Source organism: Urocampus carinirostris, chromosome 5 (assembly GCF_059441175.1).
Source record: "Urocampus carinirostris isolate Australia breed hairy pipefish chromosome 5, RoL_Ucar_1.0, whole genome shotgun sequence".
NCBI lineage: Eukaryota > Metazoa > Chordata > Actinopteri > Syngnathiformes > Syngnathidae > Urocampus > Urocampus carinirostris.
This window is the reverse complement of record NC_142353.1, coordinates 7,163,995-7,188,767: the sequence shown is the minus strand read 5'-3', so window position 1 is coordinate 7,188,767 and position 24,773 is coordinate 7,163,995. Positions and strand designations below refer to the sequence as shown.

Genomic DNA, 24,773 nt, shown 5'->3' with positions numbered 1-24,773 from the left:
CATTTTACTTAAATAGGAAGTGATGATGCTAGACAATTTTTGCCATTTTGACTCATGTTTGAGGGTCTACAGAACATTTTATTCCGTAGCTATATAGGCATAAAATATATCAAAAGAAATCTTAGACCCTCACCTTTAATCAGAAAAATTGTATATTTCTAGATTTTACCATTCTTCAGTAATTAACAGTTGAACATTGTTAGGTTTTTTGAAAACACTCGTTTCCAAGAAAGCTTTTTGTGAAAGGATGCATTTAAAGCAGAACTTTCCCTTTGGTGCTTTTTTTGCATTTGTGATACTTCCAATATCTAAACAATGTTTCCATAAACACAAGGGCACTATGCTTGCAAAATAACATTTTATTGCGAAAACAATGAAATTTTGTATTAATAATGCAAGAAATTTTCAGCGCCCGATGTTTCCGGTGATCACACACTCTCGGTCACCATGGCGATGCACTAATAGTCATCCCCTCTGCCCAGACGATGACGAAGGGACTTCCAAAGAAAAAAAGCTTAAAGCGTTAACAGTCTGTATTTATTCATATATTTTCTAATCTGACCACACTGCTTCACTACATCGGTACTCACCATTTGAGGTGGCCTAGACACTTCAATCGCTGGATGCAGAAAGCAAAACTAAGTAGTGGCAGCTTCCATGATGTATGGACAAAGATCTGATCAAAGACACTCTTGCCATCTAATGGTAATTTACTGATGAGCGCCAAACCCTTTATAGTAGTTTTTAAAAATAAAAAAAGAACAATTTTTACATTTTAGCAATCAGGGACAATGTTCTGAAAACACATTTATACATTAAGGCATTGAATGAGTTAATAACCTAGAGATTCTTTTAGCGTTAGTATGTGTCCAAAAGGGCATAATGGACAGTAAAGCCCTCAACTCTCATATGACTGGAACAGTTGGCTTTGACAAAACAGTTAACGCCCTCGTTGGATTCCTCTACAAAAACCATTCTTGCCTGTAACGGTCACCGAGAGTCTGCACGGTCTCGTCAAACCGTCTGTCTGCTCATGCAGTTGCCAGGTCGCCCGATCATCCAGTAAGTCAATTAACCACCCGCCGATGAAGCAGCCATCCACTATAACATTACACTCCTCTTGACATTTGCAAAATCAGTCACGGCCACCATAAATAGACAGATTTATCGACCCGTGAACTCACACTGACGATCGGGTGGCAACACAAAGTCTGCTGTTCCTGACACACCGATCGAGCGTCCCTCCGAGCGTTACTAATTTGTTCATCTCCTTAATGAACGTTATTGCCTGAATCGCATTAAAGCGGCACTCCGCTGTCTTAATGACTCCTGGCATGCTCACTGCTCCCGCTCATGTGATCGATAAGTTCGACGTAGTCTTTTAATTTTGGCATCATCAGCTTCAATGAGCCTGAGCGCGGAGTATGAAGCTGATTATGTAAACCGCACAAAACTCCTGTAAATCATTCACGGATGATAAGAACTTGAAACTTGATGATAAGTCAAACAAGAAAACAAGTGATGTCCTTGATTGTAAAGGAAAGTATTCATTTGCCGCCTGAGTGCTGCAAATATTCTGGGATGTGCACTTGCGTCTCTTTGACACAAGAGCGGTCCGTATTCATATTAAGGTGTGTCGGGAAGACGCGAGGGAAATGTTATGCTAAATTGTTTGCTGTCCGTATCTTAAACAATTTACTACTTGTTTCAAATATTTAAACTGTGCAACACAGAACAAAATTGAGTCCAGAAATCATTTGGTGTTCCGGCTCTAATAAATGACATGCTGAATTTTATTGTGACCGATATGGATGACTGATCCTACCGTAGGTAGGAAAAAATGCATTAATAAAAAATACCTACAAATATATGCCACATAAAATAACAAACACAAATAAATTAGGTGGCACAGCGGATGCGTGGTTAGAACGTTTGTGGCACAGTTCTGAGGTCATAGGATCAAATCCAGCTACCAGCCTTCCTGTGTGTAATTTGCATGTTCTCCCCGTGCTTGCTCCGGGCACTCCGGTTTCCACCCACATTCCAAAAATATGCATGGCAGGTTAATTGGACGGTCCAAATTGTCCCTAGATGTAAATGAGCAAGTGAGTTGTCTGTCTCTGTGTGCCCTGCAACTGACTAGCAACCAGTTCATTGTATCCCCTGCCCACTGCCTGAAGACAGCTAAGATGGGCTCCAGCACCCCCGCGACCCTATTGAGGATAAGCGGTGCAGATAATGGATGGATAGATAAATAAATCACAAAATACGCGAATATATGACAATATTGCAAGTTATACAATAATGTAATGTATTTTGTCGTGTATTTCGTCACAACAAATTGTTATTCAAATGAGGAGGTGGCTGAGCTTCTTTCAGTTATTAGTACATCAGTGATGAACAAATTGGCTATGACAATGAAAAACCAATGGGTGAAAAGCTCAGCCAGTTTGAATCGCCCCCTCATTTGGTATAACATTTTGTTGTGACAAAATACACGACAAAATAAATGATATGCATGACAATACCTCACAAAATACACAAGAAATACACAACAAAATACACAAAAAATACAAAACAAAACAAACGACAAAATATATGCCATAATACACGACAGTATACACGACAAAAAAAAACAACAACTCCAAAATACACCAAAAAAATGCAAGACAAGATTAACGACAAAACAAAATACGGAAGAAAATACACGACAAAATACATGGCAAAATGAATGACTAAATACACCACACAGTACTGAAAAAATAAATCACAATATTCACAACAAACTACATGACAAAATAATGACAAAATACACGATAAAATACACAACAAAAATAAACACAAAAAGGCGAAAAAATATGCGTGACAAAATCACGCCAAAATAGATGCCAAAATACTTGACAAAATAAATGACATTTTTCATGACAAAACAAATGACAAAATACACGACAAAATATGCAGCAGAATACACGACAAAATGCACAACAAAATAGATGACAAAATACACAATGAAATACACTACAAAATACACGGTTAAATACACAACATAATTCACAACAAAATGTATAAAAAAATTAACGACGAAATACACCGCAATATAAATGACCAAATACATGGCAAAATACATGGTAAAATACACTACAAAATTCATAACAAAATATATGACAATAAAAAAGACAAAATATGCAAAAATATGCTCGACAAAATATAAAACGATATGCAAGGCAAAATACATGACAAAATAGGCAAAAAATATGTGGAAAAATACATTCAAAAAATAATTATAAAATACACACCTAAATATTTGTAAATGACCAAATTCATGACAAAATAACAAACCAATTGACAAAAAAATACACAAACAAATAAATGGCAAAATAAACAACAAAACACACAACAAAATTCATAACAAAATATATGACTATATAAAAGACAAAATACACAACAATGTGCGCGACAAAATATAAAACAATATGCACAGCAAAATACGCGACAAAATACATGACAAACTATGCGGCAAAGTACATGACAAAATAAAGTACAAAATACACAAGGAAAAACATGACAAAATATGCGACAAAACACATGTAAAATATACCACGGAAAAAATCACAAAATACACGACAAAAAACATGACAAATATATAAGAAAATTCACAACAAAGTACACAACAAGATACATGACAAAATATGCCACAAAAAAAACGAACAAAATAAACACCCCAAAAAAATCTGAAATAAATGATGGAAACCATAAATACATGTGTTTACATATACTTAAGTAGTACGTGAATTTTATGTATGTGTTTGTATATTTAAATGGCATATACTTTTGCAATTTATTGATTGAAATATGGCAGGATTGGTCTTCCACAGAGTGCATGGTGATCTGTACAAGGAACCCGTGCAGCAACATACTTGTAAGTGCCACGTAGCAGCAAGCAATTACTCATCACTGCCTTCATCCCCTGCATTTCATATAGAAATACCAAACCTCCACACAAGACAAATTATACCTATTGCTATTCAACTTTCTGATCAATGTTTTTTTTTGCTACAATTGGAGTGTGCTTGTTATATTTTAGCAGCCGATCCTAAATGAACTTTTATTGGTTAAGAGCATGGGCGTGGCCTCGAGGTGCCCTATGCACTGAGAAGGTGTGGTTTCTGCAACTTCAACTGAGTTTCACCTGACAGCAAATTAAGCACACAAGTCAACTAACTACCAAGCCTTTCAGAGGGAACAATTTACATGTTGGATTATTTTCTGTCATAAAAGGTATGCTTGTCCTCAAACACTTTTTGGCATACTACTTTCCTGCATCTGCTGCTGAATATAAAACACTATAAGGTATGTGTATTTACCTAAGAGGCAAGTTTGTCTTTCTTGTGTTTGATTAGCATTGCTATTCTGGTTCATTCTGGCTCCTAGGTTGAGCACAACAAGCCAAATTGAAGCAGCGGGTAATGAGGAGTCTTAAAAGCTAAAACACAAGAAAAACATGAAGATGTCTTTTTGAAGACACCTGAATGTTGGTGCAAACGATAATAATTTAAAAATGAATTATCTACTCTGTGTCTTGTGCTCATGTTGTAGATGGTGCCTGTGCTGGAGCTGAAAGTTTTTGTCTTGTTTGTGGTAACAGTTCATCTGGTGACAGGTGAGTCAGAGGATTTTTCTCCTGGAACTCAAGAGCCAATTCTATTCATAGTCGAGCAAGCTTTGAAACAATAGGAGTCTCTTGCACGGGTTAAACTACATTTGGACTATAACCAGAGTTAGGAGCAGTGTTGGAAACATTACTTTAAAAAAGTAATAGTTATAGTTACTACTTTCAAAAAGTAACTGAGTTACAGGCTAAATTACTCTGTATTAAAAGTAACTAGTTACCAGGGAAAGTAACAGTCTGTTACTTTAAAAATAAGTTGTTGTATGTAAAAGAATTGTATTTTTTTTTAGCAGTATTGTATTTGAGTCCGTTAAATACAGAAGAACAGATAGTTCTTTTTGTAATGGAACATTGTCGTTTTTTTCGCACCTCAACAGCTACAGTTATATCCTACACTTGAAATGCAACAAAATAAACAGTAAATATTATACCATAAATATAATCAGAATTTAACATAACGGCATGGTTTGTAACGGCATTGCTTGCAACGCTGTTATTACGGCGTTATTTTGTTTAAAGGGACATGAGCTTTTGGAACAAGAAATACTTGCAAATGCGAAAAGCCAGTGACATGAATTCCAACATTAACAAGCAAAACGTAACTACTATCACCTTTGCTTACTAACTCGCTCACTCTTCCTCCTTGTCAATGAAGATCATGTTGAGGATGCTCTCAATGATGGCAGCTGCTTGCTTGTGGCGTGCATGACGTCTCATTCTCAACATGAAGCCTGTCGTTGTTTACTGTTTTCTCTTGAGATAAGAACATAGAGTATGAGTATTATCATGGCACAATTTACAAGGTCACAATATCCCTCAGACCTTGCCAGAAAAGTAAATTCAATGCTTAATTATAAACTTATAAACCCAAATGTGTGCAAGTTGATCTTTCTTATAAAACACAATTAAACACTGCTCAAGCGTACTGCCTTTGGGCACATGTTTATAATATCGTATTGTGCAGCTGATTTTCATTTTGTGTGTGTGTGTTAGGTACAAATATTTTGTTTTTGTTTTTTTTTAATTAGTGGTTGGTGTTTTGTGCTCTGCCCAAATAAACTTCATCCTTTCATTTACTAAAAAAAATATCTCTCACACACACACTCACACACACACAGTCACTAACAAGCAAATGCTAGTATACAGCGAACAACCAGAGACTAACGTTACATTTCCTTACTTAATCACTCAGACTTTGCCAGAAAATTAATCTTACCAACAAAATAATAAAGTTGAGTGTTTTTATATAAAGCACATTTAAACACTGCTTAAGATGATTTAACTAAAATAAGAAGTATCTCACACACACACAAACGCAGTCATTGATCAGCTAAAAAGCAAACGCTCCCATCAGCTGGCTACTAGAGACGGTTACAGAAGGTTACATTTCCACTCTTGAAAACACAAATAACAATTAAATAATAACATACTCTAGAGGCTTACGCTTCTTCTCCGATCCCTTAATCTTTGTCGGTGACTCAACGATTACCCATTGACATCCTTCACAGTGACCTGTCCTCTTTTGCATTTGTCTTCCCTGGACAACATGAATGAGCTTGTATTTTTGTAAAGATGTAATATACTTGAAATCACAGATTTGGAATCATCAACTTGTCTTGCTATGGCTGATGTTGTCATCTCTTCCATTTTAAACAAGACAACCTTCTGCCGGAGGCTTCCAGTGACTTTAGAACAGCCCACCATCATGCAAAGTCAGTGAAACTGGCAGTAAAAATGCCAGTTAAATAAGGTTTGACGGGTAATCAAGGTAATTTGCACCATGTGCTAGATTAGCACAGATAATGGGAGGCACCCGAAAGTGTTCTCTTATTTTGATCAGTGCATTTTGGCAAAATACGGGGTTTTAGTTGAAACACCTTATCCATTTTGTGAAAAGGTGTTGTAGTAGCATGTTTTAGACACAACAAAATGTCCCTAAACTGCTGAGGAGTAAAAATGGCATCTATAAATTGTTTGTAATTGTTCTCATTTTGATATCCAGTGTGCATATTGAATTACCTTGTACTATACGCATTATTAATAGAAACAAAGGGCAGCAATGCTTATTTTCGTCCAATTCGTATGAATTCAAAGTACTTGAATTCTGTGACACTTCAAGCTGCCTCAATAATCGTGCAACACATTATTTAACATTATTTGAAAATGGCAGTGTCTTGCCCAAAGACGGGGGCTTCTTCAACTGAAAACATTTGAATGACTAATGGGAAGTTTTCTTCAGAAAGCCTTTATCACATTTGTCTCTTTGAGGCTCTAATGAATGACTCAGTGTACTCTGAGTCGATAGCACTAAGGTGCCTCAAAGCCTTTTTCGAGGAGATTTACCAGAGAGGGGTGTCACAAGTGGAGCTGACTGGATTTATCAGCATCCTCCATTAGGAAATTTCGCCAAGGTCGAAGCATCTAAACAGGAAAACGAGGCCAAAATGAATGACGACATTAAGTTTTAATGTGCGCAGTGTCTTTGTTTCGAGTTTCCTGTCTTAAAGTTATTCCCAAACACATTTTCTTTCAATTAGGCACAGAAGGTGTAGTTTTCCTCTCTACAATTATGCAACTATTTTGTAATATATAGAAAGAAATTTACTATCAAATTTGAGACATCTGGTTTGTTTTCTCTAGAGCTGTGATGTTATTGCAGGAACACAAGCCTTAAAAAACGGCAAATTCCATCAACACAACAAGTGAGGCAGCTCCGAAACAGACCACGATTGTAGTGAACAGCGATTGCTCACCGCTCAATTCTGACTGTAAAAATCTGAACTTTTCTTACAGCATCGCTAGGGGCCTTCTGATTGTTTTGTCGGAGATGCGTGCTTTGACCTTCAACGCTTTGTGGGGCAATATACCTGCCTCTTACTCCTTTCATATAGATGATTGTGGATTTGTTTGTGTTTTTCGCTGCGTGTGTTATGGTTGGTATAATTTTGTCCGGCTAGCTCCCCGTTAGTGTCTGGGCTGCCAAAGCTTACCCTTTTTGTATGCTCCCGGTGGGCACTCATTGGCTGCCCGCCGTGTCTTGTTTTAATTATTAGCCTGTTATTGCTGTGTCCCTTGGTTTATTCCTGGCCTGTTTCGCGTTTATGGCTGTAGCCGTTGCCCCTCTTTGTTTTTGGTTCCTGGTTAGCCACTCGCTGCCAGCTCTATTTCTTTTAGCAAGATAACCCGTTTTGGGCTGCTCGCCCTTTGTTGTACCATTACCGCTTTCACTTCGCTTAAAGAACTCAAAACCTGCTTGTGTTCTTCCAACAACGTCAAAGCTCAGGATGACAAAGACGAGACATCCTGTCTTCACAACTGGAATATACTAATGAAACGTATATAGATTGTACGCAAAAACCATGAACTGATTCCTCACCTTTTTCAAGTTTAAGAATTTGGGATTACCTTTAAGATCCAGGCTGAGGCTACGACTGCAATTTTTCCATCAATTGTAATTTAGAATAATTTTTGACATTACAAACAATGTGCATAGAATACAGTGTAAACAATCTTCCAACAAACCTTTGAGCGTATTCATTTCTGTGCGGAGGCCAATTACTTACCAAGCAGCACTGCCCCCTTTTTAGGAGTGCAGGCCCTGAGCTTGAATGCCATTAAGCGGAAACGGTCATGCATTTCAAACAGATTTATTTCTTGCTTGTTTTACATTATTTGTGGTTTGAGCTTCTGCAAATTGCGGAACAAGCATTGCTTTGCTGGTGGCGAAATAAATAGGCCAATATTTAAAAACAAAAAGACAGTTGAAAAGCGTCTTCAAAAATATACCAGCAAGCGGCTACATTGTATTAGCGTAAGGTTCGGACTATAGTGCGCCGTAAGTATAAGCTGCCCTCAGTACATTTTTAAAGGAACAACATTAGCCGTACCTGACATTAAGCCGCATGTGCCACCGTGGAAACATGAGATATTTACAAACACAGACGGTACACGGAAAGTGTTTCAATAATATACGATACCTTAACCCCTGAACGTTCCGCTGGCCCGCCGGTATTTGATACACAAATACGTGTCTGTACGCTGTCACCAGTCGCTGAAATACGTCATGCCGCATATCATTGGAATGCTTAAACTCTTGGGATTCCATTTTTAAATGTACTCATCAGAGAAAGATTACAATCAGTCTGAAACAAGACACCTGAAAACTATAAAGCAGGGATAACGTACGTACATCCCCTGGGCCATCTTCTACTTCTTTTTTATGTCTGTGAAAATGCCTGCATTACATCAAGGACAATCCATAGAATCCAACCATGTAAGATATTTACACCAAAACACACGAAAATGCAGAATGATGGATAGGAATCCCCCAATAAAAACCTGCCTCGTTGGACGTTGCTTCTTGTCATCTGTTTGTTTTGCCACATTATTTCAGTTTACAAATAAACAGACTCGTAAAATTATTTCCAATATGGTAGTTGGTGCTCCCCTTTCGATAGACACCATTTCTATGATGAGGGTTTGTTCATGCTAGTTTTATTCATGTACAATGTTACATTAAACTTGCACCTTCCTCGACTCATACATTCCAGACTATTAGGTGTGGAGAGTGATATCATGCTCGTTTCCAGGTTGTTGTTTTTTTGTTAGTGTAGCTTGAAGAAAGTGAAAGAAATATAGTCCAAACGTTAATCCAAACCCCCAAAAAGATGAAAAAGAAGATTTTATAAGTACTTGCGGAATGAGCTGACTGAGGCTAGTTTTAACCCAGGAGATGGCGTCAGAGAGTAGCAAGATTTCAAGTTGCAGACACCACCTATAAATTCAAACAACTTAGCATCTCAAGTAAAAACTTTGCACCAGTTGTCATGTGTACATTTAAAATGAAACACAAAGCAGAGGCGGCAGTAGCTCAGGAGGTAGAGCGCTTGTCTTGGGAATGATGAATGTCAAAGTCTCCTTGTAACTATACCCCTGATACTCCCAATGAGCAGGTAGGCGCCTTGCATAGTTGTAGCCGCTATTGGTGTGTGTGTGTGTGTGTGTGTGTGTGTGTGTGTGTGTGTGTGTGTGTGTGTGTGTGTGTGTGTGTGTCAATGGGTAAGTATGAAGCACATTGTAAAGGGCTTTGGGGGGGTTTTGGTGACTTGAAAAGCGCTATATAAATGCAGACCAATTACCATTTATCAGGGGTTGCAAAGGAGATCACTAATGTCCAGAGGTTTTGCATAAGTATGGTCTAAAGTAGCCCAAAAAAAATCACTTTACTTGAAGTCTTTAACACAATTTTCCATTGTACCGTTATGCTTTCTTGGGTTTTTATTTTACATTGGCCACAATTTGTTGAACTTCCCTCCCACAGCATACTTATGATTTTTACTTCTGTATTTCTCACTATCCCACACAGCTTAACGTCGCCTTTGGTTTCTACTTAGGCTTCTCAGGGAGGATAGTTTGTTTCTGGGTTTCCTCGTGACTAAGCTGATATTAGTCATTCAGTGCTTGAAGCATTGCCTCTGGCGGTCAGTAGAGACGATATAGAACAAAAGTTATGTATAAAACTACGGTTCTATGAGTCCAGGACGACTGCCAGAGTATCTTGTCACTCGGAATCCTAGTATTCACGCAAGAATATTCCGTGGGAAATAAAGCTGTGGTGACATTGTAATGTATACACCTTATTGGCTCACAAGTGACTATTTTGGCTTGCATATCTCTAACTGCGCAAGCGCAAAAGGAGGATTCAGAGCTTGAACCACCACCTCTGGTGGTTGTCCAGGAGTCATAGAACTGAAGTTAAAAATATAACCTTATTTTAGAGGTACTTGCATGGAAACTGTCTCTAGGAAGATTTTGAAAACGAACTATAAGTAAAATATTACGTTTTTCTGAAATCAAGGTCCAAGGTTAAATTAACATTTTAACTCAATTCCAATTAGTTTGTACTAAGTCAGGGGTCGAAAACATGGCTCAGGATGGCTCTTTTCATAGGCTCATATGGCTTGGAGATAAAATCATGCTCATGCAAATTTCATCTAAAGCGTTCCAATTCTGTTCATCGCTGGGACGAGTCTAGTGCACAAATAGCTGATGTAGTGCTAATAGAAAAGTTGGTTCGGTCCAATATATAAAGAGCACACTCTTCGCTAAAGTTTAGTGTCACACCAACAGGCCGTGTTATGTACCTTTATATGGAATCTCATTAAATAATGTACGTACAGTGTTGAGACACTTTCTGATATAAAACCACAGAAGAAAAAGCAGACACCCAAAAACCTCAGCCAAGTGCACATAGAAATTTGATTGGGTGAGCAGTAGGGCTGGGCGGAGCTATCCACACAGCGCACTTCTCTCTGCAGAGTGTAGTCGACACCGAAGGTAAATATTTTAGTATCCTCGTTTGCAATGTTTTGTGACATTTAAAATAAAAAATAAACTCTGCTTGCACCTTGTTTTGAAAAATGGAGGTCAAAATGAGCCTCATTGGTGTTCAGTAATTGCGGGATGGAGACAAGTTTAAAGTAGTATATTTGTTGATATGGCGCTTCCTCTTCCTAGTTTGAGTGTAAACATTCTATACTCTTGCGGTAATACAATGTTGCCGCCTGCTGGTATTTTATTTCATAATTTGGATCAAATCATCTTAAAACACAGTTACCATTAGATTTTGTCTGGAGGGTAGTTTTGCTTGAATTTCTCTCAAAATATATGGTTTGACTCTCACTAACCCCCCAAAAAAATCTAAATATTTTTCTATCATTGCTCTTTAAGTCAAAAGGTTTTTAACCCCCGTTTCAAGTGATGTGCATCCATCAATTATCTGCACCGCTTATCTTCAGTAGGGTCACAGTTTGCCGGAGCCCATCCCAGCCATCTTTGGGCACCCTAAACTGGTTGGCAGCCAGTCGCAGGAGACCTACAACTCACTCGCTCATTCACACTTAGGGACAATTAGAACCGACCTGACATGCATGTTTTTGGGGATGTGGGATGAAACCAGAGTGCCCAGAGGAAACCCTTGTGGGCACAGAGAGAACATGCAAACTCCACACGGGGAGGCTGCGATAGCTGGTCTTGAACCCTGAACCTCTGCACCGTGGGGCTGTGCCTCCGTGCAGCCTAAGTTATGTGCAGTTTATTCTTAAATATAAGGCTGGCTTCTAAGATAAATGAAAGTGGTGCTGAATTGGCTATTTGCTATAAAAGAAAGATTTGGTTTTAATTTTAGACATCACTTTCAGGGCCATTTCTTCACCTGTTAAGAAGGCAACCAATTTTGTACCGTGAAATTTATGGACTTTGCCAACCTGAGTTTACTGCTAAAATTGTCGTGCCCATGTAGAGAGCTGTTCCTGCTTTTAAAATTCATTATAGGCAACTTTCTTGTGCTATCACATGTAATTGACATCATTCAAAGGAACACCTTCTATCCTGATTTGATCATTTGACTAAAATAAACATGTCTCCGTTGAGTTAACTTTCCTAAAACAATATTGAAATTTCAATAACAGATTGGTGCTTCATAACAAATTATTGACATTCTCTTTTACGAGCATTCCGTTATATAGGGAAGGGCTGTAAAAATTGATATGGGATTATAATTGAAAAAAGGGAACGAGGTGACAAAATGAAAGCCTATCTCTGAGGATCTGGCAGAGTACACTTGAAGGGTTTTACTCTGTGAATGAGATTTAGAAACTGCCTTTTGCAAAACATTGTATGTCCCTTGCTCATTTTGAACATAAAACAACGATGCGTTTCCACAAATTGGCATTTATAGTTGTTTTATTGAAGTTTATTCACCAGGCGACTTGTAATGATATCAGGATGAGAGTATTTATTTTCCTCTTTGTATTTTATGTTAATACACAACAGACACTGTCCTACTTACGAACGTGATCGGACGATCGTTCATGAGTTGAATTTGTTCATAAGTTTCTCCAGTGCTATATTTTGTATGTTTAAGGTTTGTATGAGTATGTTTAAGGCTTGTCTAAGTAACCTGTATTGTTTTGTACTAAAAAGATAAACATTTCATAAACTATTATGCTCTATAAAGATAAATAAAATTAGTTTAACTTACTTTTGGAAGATGCGCTTCAAAAGGTCTTCCTCCGTGGTAAAAAGTAAAAAGCTTTCTAACCATTTTCTCAACCGCATCAAGCTTTCTTATTCCACTTCCATTTCAAAAGAAATGGCTCGCCTCTTTTTTACACTTTACACCAACCATATTAAATTGATGCGCGAGATATCAAACAATAAAAATGTCAACGTTCTTAGCGCACTGTATATGGTAAAGACATAGTATAAGAGAGTATAGAATGTTTACACTCAAACTAGGAAGAGGAAGCGTTTTATTTTTCTTCCGGTGGACGCTGGGTGATCACCACAAGCCGGTAGCGGCGGAAATAATCTCTACAGTAATGTCCTGTACTCGGAAAAAGGTGCACACAATATAAAATCCAACTTACAGTAATGTCCGGATATTTTTCGATATCTTGAAAAAAATGTTCGCGTCTACCATTTTTCGTAAGTCGAATGGTCGTAAGTAGGGGAGCGTCTGTAAATGTGTTATTTCATATCATTTAGGTTTTAAAGATGTAAGCATTTTAAACAATATGTCAGCAAAACTAAGTTATCGTGTCAGTAATAAGAATTTGCTGTATTTGTATTGATCAAATACAACAAATTCTTGACATTAAGAGTGGTGGATGCCGTTGTGTGATTTGGAAAAAAGAAGGGAAGTGATTGGATTGGCCGGAATTTGACTGTGCACACTCCTACAATTGTTCATAATGGAACAATTCATTTTGGAAACAATTATTGCACTGAATAAATATTACAATTGTGCTGCAAGGTGAATTCTTACTGTTATTATCAATTGACAAAACAATTTCAAGAATGAGAGGTAAACCTGAAAACTACAACTAAATGCAAAGGTGTCTGAGGACCGAAACTAGTCAAACTAGTTTTGGCTGGCTGTATGAGAAAAATTATTTGAACATGTATCTGTCACATACACTATCTAAACTTACTTGTGCATTTATTTTCTAATCCGCTATTTTGCCACATTCAGCACAACAGATGAGGTGAGTATTCCTCTCTCCAAAATCTGAAATTGGTTTGCCCCACCACCACAATTTTTGTTGTGGTAAAAATAACACAGAACAGTGCGAATGATATAAGTTGGGTACTGAAAAATGCTAGTTGGAGACGAAAAAGGAAGGAAAAGAAACGCGTTAAAGGAGGGAATGTTATCATTCATTTCACTCATATTGCACTCTTTCCTGTTATTTGTGTGTCCCCAGTCGTGTGTTGTGCTACAAGTTTGCAGAATTAAGCAGTTAACTGTCCTTTTTTAGTAGCTCCTGTCACTCAGAATAGTGATGGGAATTCCGTCTCTTATTCGAGAAGCTAACCAGTGAAAATAGTCTGCTCCCAAAAGCCTCTTCAGATTGGTTTGTTGCTTTTATCCATTTTTTGTAAAACTATGCACAAAATTAATTTTGGGGGATAAATAAAGCAAAAAAAAAACAAAGGATAAAAAGACAACAGAGTAAACGGAAGGAACAAATCAAATTAAAGGCTAAAAAAGAGGAAAAAAATAATAAAGAATAATAACAGAAGGAAAAAGAAAATGAGGAAAATTAAAGAAAGCTCAGGAAAAAATAAGAAAAAGAGGAAAATTGCTATGAAAAAAAACCTTGGGGGAAAAAGAAGGGACAAACAAACCTCTAATAATATAGCCTCACAGATGCCTACAATATCCATTGGGCTGTCATATAAGTTCCGGTTCAGCCTTCCCTGTAATTTGTTGCATGTGAGTGTAGCTTCTCTGGTTTTAATCTGTGAAAACTAGGCTAAGAAGCTCACTTTTTTCATGCTGATATAGACAAAGGGAATTTATCATGTCCATAGACAATGACATTGTCATCATAAAAGTTGCAGAGACCAGTGCTTTGCTTAGGAGGATTTTGATGTTTTAAGTAGCCTACTTAAAATGAGTATAGTGAAGCTACTTCATAAGAGTTTTGTGGAAACAACCTGTTGGGAAGGCAAATTCAATTTTAATTTTAAATTACTGATAGTGTGCATTGGTAAATATCTTTTCTTCTATGTCATAATATTTATATAATTTCCTTTGAATTAAAATTGTAAAGTGTTTTCTGTAAACCTATCAACATATACCTACATTTCTTCCCGATAAAAATGCATGATATGAGCTCGCTGCTGTTCCACTCATTCCAAATCCTCCTCCATAGCTAAGTGGGCCGCCTTTGGGTAGAAAACTCTCAGGCTAAAAAAGGGGCATACTCCGGCCCTGCTAATTAGTACTGGTAAATAGGGGTGCAACTAATGACTACTTTCACTCTCAACTGGTCAGACTATTGAAACAATAAGTGGATAATTATTATCCTTTCTTGAATTTAGCTTGACGTTGATTTTATTAAATGGCAAATTCTAATAAACACAAGAAAAAAATTGTAAATCGAAGAATACTGAAGAATAATCCTTTATTGAACATACTACAGATTTGTAACAAAAATAAATACAAATCTATAACCAATTGGGCACAGTGCTCAGTTAGTAGAGTTCTACAAATGAAAAGATGAACCGCTGTCCATTTTTTAGGGATAGGCAAATAAATGATAAATTAAAATCATGTGAACATTTTTTTATCGACGTAAACAAAGAAAAGACTCATTAGCCGCAGTATAATAGTAGGTAAATAAAACCAATATTATGTGCCTTTTGTAAATTATTTTCAGTGGTCAACTGTAAAGTCTGTAATAAAAGGACTTAAGGATTCTAAGCAGTTTGAAATCAAACGATTTCAACAGACATTTGTCATTTTGAATGTTTTAACAACTGTTGTCTATTCTTCGGACTGCATGCATTTAATTTCGAAGACGTTTGACGGACACAGTCTGGCATAACACTCAAGCTCTTCTTTTAGAGGAGAATGTGCACGTACAAAATGTTCAATGCATGTCATCAAAACTGTGTTGGCTTGAATGTTATTTAATTCATTCAGATTCTGGTTTATTCAACTATCCGAAAGTGCTTTCTCTTTAAACCTTCGTGCATCACCAAGGTAATCCCATGATATGTAAAGTCTGCCTTTTAAACTTTGCAGGTTGTCTTTTTATCTGCTGTTTCCAGGTAAAAAATGCTCCCAAACTTTAGAAGTCTTGGTACTCCCACTTGATGTTGACATCATTATTTCTGTAGAAATGTTATTGCACATGATTGACTCTCAGCAGAGATCATGATCATGTGGCGATGTCTCACTCTGTTGGAAAAACGTGTCTGGCGACAATAGTAGACAATGAAATTCATTGTCATCTAATTTTTCTTCTTCAACCTTGATAAATGGTTGCCGCCTTACAAGTAAATAGGAATGGAACACATTTATGGTAAATATAAAGCATTAGATATCAGAAAGCAAACAAACAAAATGGGCATGGGGACAGGACTGGACTGAGCTAAATTAATTCGAAGACCAAACAGGAAGACGCTCTAACAGCCAACCAGTTAGCACACTGTCCGTGACTCTTTGAAATGATCACAGTTGGTGGCGCACCTGTGGCCATTCACGGCTCCTCCCTTGCTGTGATAAGTGGACTTTATCCATACCTGTCAACCTGTACGTTTTTGCCGTACAAAGTACGTTTATCATGCATTTTAAGACGTGTACGACATACAAGAAAATCTGTACAGAAAAACGCAAATTTGTCAATTATGGGTACCATCCGGTAAACACCAACTATCACGAAACGGCAAATCAATCAACTCTAACGTGTTCGCCGCGGTATCTCGGTATAGTTTTTTTTCATTGCAAACGAAGCCAGCGGTTTGATGCTACTGTGCGCATGCGTCTGCCGCCAGGGGATTTCCCATCATGCATCATTCCGAAAAAAATATGGTGTAAGTTTATTTTGTATTTTGTAAGGGATAATACGACATTTTGTGTGGGTATGGAGCCGTGGAGGTTGACAGGTATGTTTGTCTAAAAAAAAAAAAAGCCTCACCTAAAAAGCGGAAAAATTAACACACCCACAAGATTGTTGGCTGCTCTATGCCCAGTCTGGAGGACATTGCTGGCCTGTGATCACGCAGTAGAGCTGTCAACATTATAAGAGACTCTACTCACCCTGGCCAGGACCTCTTTGACCTGTTGCCCCATGGTAGGCACTACAGCAGGGGTCATGAACCTTTTTGACCCAAAGAGCCATAAAAGCAAAGAAAAAAAATGTTTTTTTGGAGGGGAGGAGAACCACAACTTATATTTTGAGTCAGAATTCAATAACTGCCAAACACGCTCTCCACACAATAACTCATTCTTTAGAGGATTTTATGTAATTGTGTGACGTTAGATAGTCTGATCAAATCACGAGCCATAGGTCCCTGACCCCTGTGCTACAGGATCATTGAAACAAGGACAGGCTTAAAAAAGTTTTTTCCCCAGGACCATTAAGCTCCCCAAACAAGCGTGCCGAACTGTAAAATATATATCTTGCGTTTTCTTTAGGAATTTTTGTTGTTGCTAATGTTATTGCACTACTTGTCATTGTTACGATGCACTATTATTTTCATCACACTATTAACATAACCAGGGTCAGTCTCTAAGTACCATGTTGTAAATATTTTTGCCTATTTATTCTGACAGTATTTTATCCTATTTTTCTCTTTAAGGTCTTTATTACATGTTTAGCCTGGAGTAAGTGCTTTTTTTCCTCATTGCATACAATGTTTAACTACATTGATCAGTGACAATAAAGACTATTTTAACTAAACAAAGAGAATAGGATTATGTGGACAGTGACAACATTTGTAAGAGGAGTCTACGAATTCCGAAATACAAAATGAGTGTTTCAAACTTGTGCCAACACACAGATATGGCAGAGGCCATGCAGGTGACATCATCAGGCCCACAGACCATCCAGAAGGCGAGAGGTGAAACGGTCCTGCTCGGGTGTACCTACACACCCGGAGTCCAAGATGCTGGGGAACTGGACATTGAGTGGTCCAACCTCAGCCCAGATATGACACAAAAAGACAAACTGGTATGCGGACTATAATTTAAAAATCAGGAATGCTTTGTGTTATCATTTTCATGTTTTGACTTTAAGTTGGGTTAGTGGTCAAACCTGTTTTTGCCTTTCATCATCGCTCAATGTTTGTCAGATCTTGGCCTTCACGGAAGGTCGAATAATCAACTACGACCCAAGTGTCTCTGGCAGGCTCAGCTTCACGGGAGACCCCAAGCGGGGGGACGCGTCCGTCTCCCTCTCTGATTTGAGGCAATCGGACACAGCAACCTACCAGTGCAAAGTCAAAAAGGCGCCAGGCGTGGACATGCGCAAAGTAACCGTTGTCGTAATGGGTAAGGGCGGATTCTCCTTAACTCGTTATACCGGTTCATTTACTAGCTTCGCACTCTAATGGAATGTCTGTCTTAAGTTGTCTTCCAGCTCCCAATGACAAAAAGTGTTGTCTTTTTTCGACAGTTCCCCCCTCCGTGCCTAAATGTTGGGTGGACGGCAAAGAGGAGATAGGCGGGCCAGTCACTCTCCGCTGCAACTCATATCAGGGATCCTCTCCCCTTAGTTACACGTGGACGAGAGAAAATGGCGGTGCAAAGCCACCTGTCGCCGTGCCACTAAGTATGGGGAACAGAAATGCGCAAAAGCCAAATCATGCTGGCTTAATTACATGCCCCCTTGGGATGTCTCCTTTTCAGGCACGCAAAGTGGGGAGTATTTGATCAAGAACCATTCAGACAGCTATGCTGGAACTTATGTGTGTGAGGCAAAAAATCCTGTTGGCAAAGCTCGGTGCACATATGCACTGAAGGCACACAACCGTGAGTAAAACAAATCAACATGGCTCCCAAGGTCCTAATTTGACTTTCTGAATCTTTTAGGAAGATCAGACGTTCCCAAAATGAAGCCTTTGGGCAGACTTGTGTTGCTACTTGAAAGTACAAAGTCGATGGTATTCTAAATAGACTCCTCCATTTTTTTTTATGTATTCATTTTTTGCATGAATGGAATGTTTGCAATGAAAAACGTACAGAATGCAGAAAACAAATTGTCAAAAAAGAGAATACGTCTTTTTTTAAATAGCAACGACCTGTTTTACCTACTGCCCTCTTTTAGGTGTTACAAGTCCCCTAAAACAAGGACTAACAGGCTCAGAGACAGTTTCTTCTCCACGGCCACCACCGCTCTCAAGATACAAAAAACGCTGTATTCATATCTCATTTATTAGCTTATTTGGAATGTTGTTGCTGCTAAATGCCCAAATGCGCCAACAACTTAGCCTATTTTACCCTGACATGTTTTTATCTTATTTTTCCCATTTTAAATCTTCATTAAGTCTTATCTTGTTGTAAGCAATGATCACATCTTTGTAATCAATGACGAGAAAGACGATTTTATTTCTAATTTATAATCACTTTTTTTCCCTTTCTGAGCTACAGATAACCTTAGCAAATGCAGTAAATGGTGAGAGGCTTGTACAGCGTGATGCCTTAATGCTTATGTCTACAGTATTAATTCACCAATAAATAGCAAAGACTGTCAAGACCATGGTCATATAAAAATGGTTAATTTAATACCTTGACTGCATCAAGCAGCATAAAACAAAATGATCTTTTTAAAGTCCGCTCCTTTACTGTAGCTCGTTCGTCATCACGCTGTGCCCAGTCAGGGTTCCTCAGAAAGCGCGCCAACTAAATGACATGCTGTCTTGCAGCCACCAATAAAGTGGGCGTGATAGTCGGCGCTGTGATCGGTGCGCTACTCCTTCTCCTCCTACTCTTGCTCGCCATCTGGCTCGCTGTCTGCTGCTGCTTGAAGTTACGCTACGAGAAGGAAGTCGCCAATGAAATCAGGTATTAGGAGCAACCTATGGAGGTGTACACGCAAAATCCGTAAAGGTTATCCCAAATTCATGTAAAATGTGAGGAAATGGTACATGTTTTTTGCAAGAAAATCAATATATATTCCATCGGTATATTGCAATTATTTTCTGAGATAATGAGCTTTTAAGACAGCATGTACAGTCTTTGTGATCCTGAGTTAGGACGTCACCGGGAGAACACCTGCAACCTAGCAAGCGAGTAGCCATAATGCTTTAAGTGAGGTGACTTGTGTTTTAAACAAAGTTTTGGTAGTTTTTGTAGTTTTGTCCCAGGTGGATGCAGTAATGGTACACAAAAGGGCGAGCAGCCCAAAAAAGGGGAAACTGGAAAAATAACACACGGAGAGCCGCCATTGGGGGGCTAACCGGGGCTAATCAACAAAGGCGGCTGCAGTTTCAACCGAAGAACACATAGTTGACTGACCAAAAAACATGCATTAAGCAGCCAGGCCGATCAGGGACCAACAAGGAAAAACGGTAACGACTACGGAAATAAGAACACTATGTTATATAATCATAAAACATTAATGCCGGGTTAATCGGCCCAAAACATGCAGTGATCAGTCAGTCTAACCTGGAACCAAAGATGTAAAGCTGCAATGGCTATGGTGATAAACGTGAAGCCAGGTAGGAATAAATGGACCAAGAAACACAGGAAAACCGGCGTTAATGCCTGTTGAACAGATGAAAAAACATGCGGTGAGCAGTCAGGTTAAACGGGAATCAACAGCGAATAGTCGCAATAGCTACGGCAAGAAACGTAAACCGTCAGGGAATAAACCAAGGGACACGGCAGGGAAAAATGGCAACGGTTACGCCGATAAATGCGAAGCCGACTGGGATTAAACAAACCTATGAAGACCGCAAAAGCGGCGTTGATGCTAGACTAGCCGGCCCAAAAACACGCGTTGAGCGGCCAGGCTAACCTAAAATCAACAACGAAAAGCTGCAGCAGCAATAAACACGAAGCCAGATTGGAATAAACAAGGAACACAGCACAACAGGCGCTAACGCCATGCTAGTTGGCTAAACAACACATGGTGGGCAGCCAATGTGGGCCAACAGGGAGCAAACAAAATGGAAAGGCCCTTGGCATCTCCTACGCTGATAGGGGGCTGACCGTACAAAAATATAGATCAACAACGACACATGCGGTACAAAAACACAAACAAAACTCCAAGTAGAAATGAGCTGTATGCAATCACTATTCACTAAAATTGCAGTCTGTTTCTGAGCTGCCCCAAAAGCTGTGTTAATGAGATTTGCTATTTAGAAAATATTGTGTTCCTACAATTATGTCACAGCTGTGCAGGAAACAAGCTAGGTTTGTCAACTTTGAGACAAAATATCTCGAGTCCCCTGGCGCATGGAATGTTTTGCACCATATTTGCATAGTTGTGAGGAAGAACACTAAACGTTCTGTGCCTAATTGGAAAAAAAACGTTTTGTTTGAAGACACCTGTTTGTTCTTCCAGGGAGGACACCCGGGCCCCCGAGAATGGGCCTCCAAGTCGGAACTCCAGCTACCGGTCGGTGCTTGGTTACCGCACCCACCAAGGAGTTTCGTACAGCTCGGTGGGGAACCGTCTGCCTAGCAACGCCAGCAACAGTGACAAGGCCTCAAGACAAAGCAATTCAGTGAGGAAGCCCCTTCCGCCACTTAAATACGACCATCGCTACGGTTATCCGGTGTAGTTTCTATAAGAAATGGACTTCTGAAATGAAGCGCTACATTTTTTTACTACAAGTGTTAAGCCTATCGTGTAAAAATATTGGTAGGAATGTTCTGGCGAAGGGTGTCATCACGACATGTAATCGGCAACCACAGGGCCGCAGACAGTTACTAGGGTATTTTGGGGCCGCACAGAAAGAAAAAAATAGTTGCCTTATTTTTTGCTTATACCATATTTGTTTGTGTATGGTAATCCCTTGCTGTATTGCGGTCTTGCCACTTTGCAAATTTTCAACATGCATTGTGTTCTGCATTCAGATTGGCTAAACAGAGTAAACCAACATAACCGGAAGGTAAATGCAGTTTTCCCAAATCATGGTGGCAATATAACAACAACATTATATTTAAAATTATTATTATATAACCATAAAAGTTGTTTGTGGAAGAAAAAGGTTTATAAGGTACAGTACTTTTCATTTGTTAAATAATTGACCCTGCAAACTGGGTTTGTATTTGAGTAATAAAAGTAGATAAATAAAGGTTTCTACTTCGAGGGTTTTTGACAATGGCGGGACGTTTTTGGAGCACATCTCTCGCGAAAAACAAGGGATTACTGTATTCACTTTTTTTTCCCCAAAAAAATCCAAAGTTTGGGTGCACGTTTTACATGATGTTTTATGGTAGTATACTGTACTACCGTATTTGAGCAATGATTGATTAGTCGACAACTATTGCGGACCAAATTTGCTCAGCATTGGGTGAGACGGGAAGAGCGATGAATCCTGACAATTGGACTATAAAGACTGTAGGTAACATTGGAAAAGGCATACGATTTTACACTATTTTAACGTACGGTGTCACGATGTACAACGCTGTAATGGAGCGTTAAAAGTAAGAGTTAAGCCAAAACGATGTACAATGTGGCATAGTGAGTAAAAAGTGTGATGAGATAACATTGAATGCCTTTTCCTACGTTATCTAGATCCCTTGTGGTTTATTCAGGAGATTTAAGCTTATTATTGTTGGTATCGTTATAATTACTTATGATGTAATTGGGCCGGACCGCGGGAATTTTGTCAGACATTAAACCGGTTTATGGTACAGAGAAGGTTGCGTACCACTTTACGCCATCAAAACATATATGTACATATGCTCTGATCATTTTGTATAATGTACATTTTAGTAACAAGTATTTGAGGTGTGATGCTATTTTTTTTAAATATTTTTTTCCATTAACTATTTTCCATTCACACAATAAACATAAAATGTTGTACTGATTTGATGCGCAAGGCTAAGGTAGATGTGCCACAAACAACCCAGTTTGTTACTTACAAGTTAGCAAGCTAAGCTAGTCTAAGGTGCTTTGAGGCAGAACAAGACAGTATTTCTGTTAACTATTTCAACACAAGCATTACCATATGTTAAAAAAACTTGACATTGAAGTATGATAATGAGAAAGACTTTTTAAACACTGCAAAATATTGAATAACTTGATGTTAAACTTGGTGTATGTAACATTAACCAACATTTGTTAGCACTTAGCAAGCAAAGCTAGTTTGAAAGACCTCACTGGACAGTAAGACATTTTTTTCTGGTGACTTTAAAGTAAATATTCACAATTATTGAATAATAAAAACACTTTATGTCTAAGTATGGGGTTGATCAATTGCAAACAAGCGTGTCAGTTGGCATCATTTAGCAAGCAAACTTTAGCATAGCCAAAACTGTTTTTGGAACTGTTTTCACACGATTTTTGACAAATTTGAGCTGCAAACAATTTCTTGTGGGTCAAAATATGCACTCTTTTTTTCTTTTTTTAAATACTAATTATCTGCTCATGTTGTGTTTCTAATGACTTATTTTGTGTCAAGAAACGATTAAAAAAAAAATCAAGTCAAAACTCAAGCACATCATTTTCAGATTTTTTTATTTTCTTATTTAACCAAAAAAAATACAAAACTGTTGCAAAAAAATTATTACAATGTCAATTATTTAAAAAGAAATGTATACTGTCAATTTATGTAACACAATACGCAAATAATACATATAACCGTTAATAGGAAATATATCTTTTAAACAATTTAGACATTGTGCCTCAATCTTTCATTGAAAAAAGTGTGCCTCAGCTCAAGGTTGAGAAACACTGGCTGACATCATTGTATTACATCATTGTAAAACACGAAAAGAAAAGAAAATTTAATAGCAGCATATATGTACATCAAATGTAACATGTTTACTACCACAAGACAAATATTTTCATATTTATATTCAAGACAAATATATTGATGAATAATAAAGGTGAATCTGATTCTGAATTCTGCCAAGATGTTTTCCTGGATCCAGACATCAAGTATTACAGCCATCAACGCCCTCCAACTTGTCTTTCCACATAAAAACTTAAAGCTGAAAGAAAAACAGTGTGATATTCAGCGCCTCCTAGTGGTGAATTATTTTTAAAAAATTTAATGCATTGTTTAAATTGAAAAGCGAAAACACATGAAGTATCATATCACTGTGCATACATAACAGTCATAAGTTTAGAAATTTGATTTATTTTGCAAAACATGAGTCTCACTTAGAGGGAGCTGGCATGATTGTCAGCCATCTTGCTGTTACGGGTACCTAAAAACCCTAAAAATCTCTTTGCATACTGAAAAAGTCTGACAAGGCTAGGCAGGTAAATGAGTCTCCGTAGTTTGCATTCTTTGTGTTTTAAAGTACGTGTTTTTGTTGAAGTTAAGAATTTATTGACATCTGGTGGTCAAATATTACACAGTGTCCCATTAATCTGAGACCTTTTTCACAAAGTATACAGAGCATGAAATTACTAATAGTGAGCGTGTTTGTTTGTGTGTGTGCCATTCTGAATGGTGGCTGGACAATAAGGATTATGGGTACATTTAAGTCAGATGGAAGGCTCTAAAATATATGCGGATACAGTGACTGGCTGCATCTATGACAATATTTTTTTTTTTTTTGGTTTGAACAATTTTATTGACACTATTAACAGCAAATAAACAATGTGAGGTTTGAACAATTTTTCTCGATAATTTTAGCAGCAATTAAGCATATTCACAATTTCGTTATATCTGACAATATGACATTTTAACAATTTTTTTCAACATTTTTAACAGCAATTAATGGTTTGAACAAATTCATTGACACTAATAACAGAAAACAATCTTGTCAATCTCAACAGCAATCAAGCACATTCACAATATTATATTTCAATATGACGTTTAACAGCAAACACAATGTGAGGTTTGAACAACCCTTCTCTAAAATCTTAATAGCAATCAAGCGTATTCACAAATTCGTTGTATAACATCTTTGTTAGTGTCAATAGATTCGTCCAGGCCAAAGTCGATTGTTTTTGTTCTGAACAAATCCACCGACACCAACAGCAGCAAAACAAATACGACAATCTCAACAGCCATCAAGCATATTCACAATTTTGTTATATCTGACAATATGACATGACGATATGACATTTTAACACTTTTTTCTGACATTTTCAACATCAATTAAACAATTTCAGAGTTATTA

General features: G+C 37.9%; 1 protein-coding gene across 2 annotated transcripts; it reads left to right on the top strand.

Annotated features, from left to right (window-relative positions):
- The first annotated feature begins 4,190 nt into the window (after positions 1 to 4,190).
- Positions 4,191 to 23,132, top strand: vsig8b (V-set and immunoglobulin domain containing 8b). 2 transcript variants are annotated; one of them, XM_088335505.1, is made up of 8 exons: positions 4,191 to 4,278; positions 4,597 to 4,660; positions 17,525 to 17,694; positions 17,816 to 18,014; positions 18,139 to 18,294; positions 18,372 to 18,494; positions 19,388 to 19,526; positions 21,031 to 23,132. In XM_088335505.1, the coding sequence occupies exons 2-8, from the start codon at positions 4,597 to 4,599 to the stop codon at positions 21,248 to 21,250; spliced, it is 1,071 nt and encodes a 356-aa protein (XP_088191631.1). In that variant the 5' UTR covers positions 4,191 to 4,278; the 3' UTR covers positions 21,251 to 23,132. The 2 variants fall into 2 exon arrangements, with proteins under 2 accessions (XP_088191631.1, XP_088191630.1); XM_088335504.1 differs by having other exon boundaries at positions 4,198 to 4,350.
- Positions 23,133 to 24,773: the final 1,641 nt, after the last annotated feature.

Bases quoted from the DNA above. Each gene is read 5' to 3' on its own strand.
- vsig8b (XM_088335505.1), top strand. From the start codon at position 4,597: ATGGTGCCTGTGCTGGAGCTGAAAGTTTTTGTCTTGTTTGTGGTAACA. The intron at 18,015-18,138 runs GTAAGGGCGGAT...TTTTTTCGACAG, and splicing joins AGTAACCGTTGTCGTAATGG to TTCCCCCCTCCGTGCCTAAA. The intron at 18,295-18,371 runs GTATGGGGAACA...TCTCCTTTTCAG, and splicing joins ACCTGTCGCCGTGCCACTAA to GCACGCAAAGTGGGGAGTAT.